The sequence below is a fragment of the Urocampus carinirostris genome, chromosome 19, assembly GCF_059441175.1.
Source record: "Urocampus carinirostris isolate Australia breed hairy pipefish chromosome 19, RoL_Ucar_1.0, whole genome shotgun sequence".
NCBI classification, from domain to species: Eukaryota; Metazoa; Chordata; class Actinopteri; order Syngnathiformes; family Syngnathidae; genus Urocampus; species Urocampus carinirostris.
Genome location: NC_142367.1, coordinates 9,540,363 through 9,547,314, shown reverse-complemented (window position 1 = coordinate 9,547,314; position 6,952 = coordinate 9,540,363). Strand labels below are relative to the sequence as shown.

At 37.8% G+C, this 6,952-nt stretch overlaps 1 protein-coding gene across 4 annotated transcripts in view; it reads left to right on the top strand.

Moving 5' to 3' along the window:
- Window positions 1–910: 910 nt before the first annotated feature.
- LOC148347191 (myoferlin-like) overlaps window positions 911–6,952 on the top strand; it is a 40,727-nt gene continuing 34,685 nt past the window's right edge. For all 4 annotated transcript variants that reach the window (XM_088323522.1, XM_088323523.1, XM_088323521.1 and 1 more), the window contains exons 1-3: window positions 911–1,130; window positions 3,049–3,104; window positions 5,802–5,893. In XM_088323522.1, coding sequence (XP_088179648.1) covers window positions 1,043–1,130; window positions 3,049–3,104; window positions 5,802–5,893 — 236 coding nt within the window. In that variant the 5' untranslated portion in view covers window positions 911–1,042. The remainder of the gene's footprint in view (window positions 1,131–3,048; window positions 3,105–5,801; window positions 5,894–6,952) is intronic.

The window sequence follows — 6,952 nt, the reverse complement described above, 5'->3', positions numbered from 1 at the left end:
TTAACATTTAAAAAAAATGATAGGCTTTCAAGTTTTGATAAATGTGTTTAAGTATGTTACCATCTAGCGGTCACAAGGATGTATGACATCAACAGTAGATTCTAAAGCCCTTTTTAGTTTAGTTAAGCGAATTCAATTAAAATAGTCAAACAATGTAAATATAACATAAAGGCATACATTTAAAAAAGTAATAATTAAAAAACACCCCCCATTTTACTTGTTTTTATTTCTAATCTAGTTTTTTGGGGGAGTAAAAAACTGACTTAATCTAATGATTATTAAAGAATTTTATTTATTTTATTTTTTCTATCCGTGTTTGAAAAATAGATTTAATGTTTGTGTTCAATAAAAAATGAATCAAATTCTTAAATTTTGCATGATTTCAGGTTAATATCAATCAAAGTATATAAGGTTTACGTAAAATAAAACAATAAATAAAATAGCTCAATTTATATGATGGTAGTCACGTGATCATGCCGCCAGGTGCCATTAATTAGGCTGAAAGAAATAATACCAAACGGGAGGCCATTTTATGCCGTGATTTGGCATCTAAACAATAATGGAAGGTATTCAAATGTATTTTTATTTAATTAACACTTTTCCACCGTTTGTAGATTATTTTTAAACCAAAAAGGGGTTTAGAATTTACTGTTGATGTCGTACATCCTTGTGACCACTAGATGGTAACATACTAATACACTTTTGTCAAAACTTGACAGGTTAAATAGTAAATTAAATTAAATTTTAGTCTAAAACATTCACAGCCTAATAGTTGTAAAATTAATATTAGTTCCAAATTCATCAGGTCGTCATTAAGTAGAAATAAATTTTCTTGGTAGCAACAGCGTGTCCCCCACTGGAGATAATTACACGCCGATGCTCCGCCCCTTTTTTTCCCCACTTCTGGCGCTCTGTCTGGAAATAAACTTTTGCTCCGGGTCCAGGCTACTTTTTGGAAGATGCCAGCGTCGATTCTTTTTCAAATCAACTAACTTTTTCTTTTCTATTCCTTTATTATTTTGTTCTGTAAAACTAATTCATCATGCTGCGGATTTTGGTAGAGTCTGCCACCGGTTTGCCCAAAAAGAAACTTGGAAGTCCTGATCCAGTTACAACAGTCGTCTTTAAAGGTGAATTTCCTTTATTTAATTTTTAAAATTATGGTAAAGAATACAAGGAATAAGGTACCGTTTCCCCCCCAACGGATTTGTGTGTTTATCGAAAATGTTTCAAACTTTCCCATTTTGAAATAAAACCGGAGAAAGAATGGTAGGTTGGGTTAATGAAAGAGAGACTAGTTTTCAAATGAGTTTGTTTAACTCATTTAAAATGTCACCTATAACCTGCAGGTGTGGTCGCTTTTCTTCCGCTACTTTTTGCTTCCCCTTATAAGGCAACAGCTGCAGTTCATTCATTGTTATCTCTGCTCCACCTCATCTCATCTCATTAGCTGCACCGCTTAACCTCAGTAGGGTCGCAGAGGTGCTGGAGCCCATCCCAGCAATCATCGGGCAGTGGGCAGGGGACACCCTGAACTGGTTGCCAGCCAATCGCAGGGCACACAGGGACAGACAACTCACTCGCTCATTCACACCTTGGGACAATTTGGACCGGCCAATTCACCTGCATGTCTTTGGAATGTGGGAGGAAACCGGAGTACGGAAACCCATGTAAGCACGGGGAGAACATACAAACTCCACACAGGAAGTCCGGTAGCTGGATTTGAACCCACACAGGAGGTTCCCAAGACCTTAGAACTGTGCCTGCACACGCGCTAACCGCTGTGCCGCCGTGCTGCCCTCTCTGCTCCACAAAAGTCTACTGCTTATGTGTTGAAGTGACAGTGTGTCAAATAATCACCACTAGATGTCGTTGTGGAATAGAAAGGAGCTGAAGCATTGGAAGAAAACACACTACGACTACCCAAAGAATAGAAGATTCTCAAAATTTGAAGCGTACTTTTATATTTTCTTGCTTGAATTTCAGCCAGGGCGGCTGGCGGGAGGAGCTACTAAAAGGCCAGTAAAAGATTGCAAGTGCAATCTTTATTTATACAGAGTAGCTAACAACAACAAAAACGTTGAGCCATAAGCTGCGCCCAAGTAGCTAACAAGAGTGGATAGAGAAGGAAACTGAGGAAAAACACCAGTTGGCTGAAACAGAGAGACATTTCCTTGCATGTCCAGCTGTGGAAAAAATGGACAATGATTGACAAACAGGAGCAACCAACAATAGCGGCAAGCTGTGAGCCATAGATGCCAGCCAAGTTGCTAATCTTAGTGGCTAGAGAAGAAAATAGGGAAAACGAATCAAAGATACAAGGTTTATTCACATGGAGCAGCCAACAATAAGAATAGCAGTGAGCCATAGCCTGCAGCCAAGTGGGTAACATGAGTGGCTAGAGAAGGAAATAGTGGAATTTGCAGAACTCTGCAATATTTTCTTGCATGACAAGCTGTGGAAAACAAGTGACCCTAAAGGGCGAAGCAGAAGCAGCTATCAATAGCAAAAATTGGTAGTGGCCAGCCTTGCCTGCACCCAAGTGGCTAATATGAGTTGCTAGAGAATGAAACGGTGGAAATCATTTGCATGTCCATCTGTGAGAAACAAGTGTCACTGAAGGACAACACGAAAGCAGCTCACAATAACAATACTGGCTAGTGGCCAGCCATAGCCTGCACCCAAGTGGCTAATATGAGTGGCTAGAGAAGGAACCAGTGGAAAATGCCTGAATTGGGGGACTCTGGCTTAGCTGTGTGCAGGTAAGTGTAAAAACATTACCGTTAGCTTGGCAAAATGGTCATTCAGGCTTCCATAGTGGTGAGATGGATGCCATACTTGCCAGCCTCTTTAAGTTGTGTCATACGAAAACTATTTTTAAGACCTAAAATCTTGTTTATGGGATGGTACATGTGAGTCTTTTTTCTCATTAGTTGAATCGTGTTCTTATTTAATTGTTTTATATATCTAGGGTTTGCTGTATACTATACACTGTTGTTTTAAACATCTACTATGTGATCATAATTTCTTGTATGTTTTGATCTTCAGATGAGAAACAAAAAACAAACGTGATTGACAATGAGGTGAATCCGGTCTGGAACGAGGTAAATATATTTTCTGGGGGGTCCAATTATACATCTCAGCCATTATCTGTTGCTATGTGAGTGAGTGCCCATTTGATCTGCTTTGAATATGCTAAATACTAGTCACATGGTTGTTGATAGGTTTTCGAGACAAATTCAAAGCTATCCAAATTAAATAATGGAAATTTAAATGATCAAATATTGAAACATTATTTAAGACGTATGTAAATAAAAACATATTTTTAATATATATTATGTTTAATTAAAAAAAATAATCATGCAATGAAAATATTCACACAAAAACTAAAGTAACAAAAGAATTACCATTTAAAATAAACATCTTTTATTTTTACTTGTTCCTTTTTTAGCATAATAGCCTTAGTTGGTCTTATGGAGAATAAAATAGAACAATCATGAAAACCTGAAAATGTTAACTTATTTAAATGAAATATCAAAATATATATATCCAGACATAAATAAAAAATAATAAAATTGTATATGTATATTTTCCCTTCACCACTAGGGTAATAGGGGCACCATTTCCTGTGGTGTGTCTTGGGCAAGTACAGCTTGGTGTCACCCTTTCCTCTCCAGGCAAACAAATGTTTCCACCTGGTTTCGAATCAGGGACCTTTCACTTGTTAGGCGAACGTGCCAACCACTTGCACTACAGAATCAATACATTAAATAACTATTTTGTTTGCTCTTTTTTACCCTAGCAACATGACTTCTTGGACCTTCGGTCGTTTTTTGAGGGGGGAAGAGTGAAAAATTGTCTTTTTTTTTCTTTTGTTCATCTTATCATGGGTAGGCAAACTACAGCCCATGGGCCATATGCCACTCTTCAGGTTTTTTAAATAGGTCACAACTCAAGAAAATATCAAATATATATATATATATATATATATATATAGATACGGATAGATAGATCGATGGATGATACATTCATATATACAGTAGATGGATATAGATATATATTTGTTTAGATTTAGGTATTATATTTACAGTATGTCATACAAGTTAGTACACCCCTCACATTCCTGCAGATATTTCATTATAATGTTTAATAGAACCTCATTGAAAACACATCTCTTTGACACACTGAAAATAAGTCTGTCAACAAAGGCCATTTCTTATTGGACAAATATCCTTTGGTAAGACAAAAATAAATTTTTAGCTCAGATGGTGCAAAGCTTGCGTGGTGGCAACCAGATGAGGAGTACAAACATAATTGTGTTGTGCCTAAAGTCAAGCATGCTGTTGGGAGTGTCATGGTTTGGGGCTGCATGAGTTAACTGGAGATGGTGAGTTGCATTCCATTGATTCAAGCCTGAACTCGAGTAAGTACTGTGAAATACTGGAGCAATGAATGATCCCGTCCTTCCAAAAAATGGGTCACAGGGCAATGTTCCAGCCTAACAATGACCCCAATGACACCACCAACATGACAATGGCTTTTCTAAAGGGCCTAAGGGTAAAGGGGACCGTCTGGCCAAGCATGTATCCAGATCTAATCCCAATAGAACATCTTTGGGGCATCCTCAAGCAGAATGAGTGGAAGAGCATTCCAGTGGCAATTTATGAGGCTCTGGTTAAATCCTTGGCCAGGAGGATTAAGGTGGTTCTGCAAAATGATGGTGCCCACACAAAACATTGAACTTCAGGAACTTTTACTTTAGGGTGTACTCACTTTTGTTCCCAGGGGTTTAAGCTACTAATGGCTATATTTCAATAATTCTTGAGGGGGGAAATTGTTTTCACTGATATATAAGCTTTACACAGAATACCTTTCATTTTGTCAAAGCAATGTTTCTCCAGTGTTGTTCAATTAGACATAACGATGAAATCCCTGCAGAAACTTGAGAGGTGTACTAACCTTTGTGATACACTGTGTATATTATATATAAAATGGTAAAAAAAAGAGGTACTAATAAAACCCTACTTTTGCCAGTTGTGTCCCCAGTGTAAGAGACTCTGTGTCTTGCCCCAGATTTTATATACATATATATATATATATATATATATATATAAAAATATATTTTTCATGAAGTACTAATATGTACTACCCTCACGGCCAATATTCAAGTAGCTGAGTACATTTTTCTGTACTTTAATCATTGTTTCTCAAAATATTTCTCACATTTCATGCAAGAGATAAATAAAACTGTTTACATGATCAAATTTTATGCTTAATGACTTAACATATTATCTTGCTTTGAATCAGTGCGTTTCCATACCAATTTCATAAAATTAATTATAACTAGTATCTGTAAAATGCACAGATCTGCATGTAAATTCATTCGTAATTACAGATGAGAAAAATGCATGATGAAATTATTGTTTTTGTCATGCATTGCTGAGGTAATAGATTGGAGAATGTGTTAGAAAATAAAAATATTTTTTTCCTCTTAACCCTAACGCTACTGCCAAATTTGAAACCCAATTGGGGCCCGCAACTCAAGTTTACCTACTCCTGTTTTTGATTTTTCATATCAAGGATAGGTTAACTTGAACCTAAGAAAACTTTTTAGTCGCAATCAATTTATGTTTTAAAATGAATGTCTTTGGTGTCTCAAAAATGGATCTTGGCCCCCTCTTGACCACAGTTTGTGGACCAATGACTCAAAAAAAAGCATTGGAGAGAAATCCAATTCATGAACAAAATGTTACACATGATTAAATCCCAGCAAAAATGTCTTGAATCTCTTGACCTGGTAGGTCCTGGAGTTTAACCTGAATGGATCCCCGCTGGAACCCAACTCCCACATCGATGTGATTGTGAAAGACTCGGAGACCTTTGGAAAAGATAAGTGAGTCGTGCGGATTGTATAGATTTGTTCACAGTTTCAGATAATTAGATCAGAAAAACACAAATCGGTGTCGACAACCTCGGCCCCCTCGCGCCATGCCGAGACTTGCCGGGCCACGTGGGCCGATGAATGGCTGTTTGTGCATTCAGCCGCGGAGGACGGCGACGCATTTCTAGAACGGCAGCAGATTTTCTAGTCTGGTCATGTCTCGAAAAATAAACCCGGGCAATTTTTTTGGCCACGCTTGCAAAAGAGGACTCTCATCTGGGACTCATTCAGGGCGGCCACAAAGAATGTTGCCTCTGGCTGCGTAATTAGTGCCATGCCGCTCTTCAACTTTTTTATTTATTTACAGTTTCTTCTGTTTCTCTGCAAACATAAACTCAATTTCCCCCCCCTCCATTTGTGGGTGGAGCTTTGCAAAATATGAGTCCACGTTGAGTCAAGTTTTCCACTGACACACTCCCCAAAGACGAATCCAGTCATAGCCCAGGATTCCCCTCTCCCCTCCCCATCACCCCTGAGTAGTTTTCCAGAATCCGAGCACAAAAAACAATCTCCATTGTTATGGCAATGCCCAAAGTGGGCGGGGCTTCGTCAATCTGCACTGATTAGATTTTCTAAATTTGAAGCCTGAGGCTGTCATGTGATTAGCGTGTTTTTTATTTAGCAGGAGAACGTGAAGCTAGGTTTGAAATTCTTGCTTTTTATTCTTAAGGGAAAAAAAAACCCAAACAAGGATTACTATGAGCTCATCATGCTTGGCGTTACACTCGTGTAATTTCTCATGACGTGGCAGCAAAGGAATACAGGCGCATTTAATGTAGTGACGTCAAGACACACAAAGTTAAACGAATCACAGACAAAACTGAAAACAGAGTCAATAAATCACCTATTTTATCCTCAAACAGACTTCAGATATGTTAAACCCTCTGTAATTGTTTTACTGTGCTGGATTTTTGAAATCTTTGAGTTATATGACGTTGAAAAACGTGATTTTTGGCATGCTAAGCTAAATATACTATGTTGTAAATGACATCATGTGTTTGGTGGATGCTC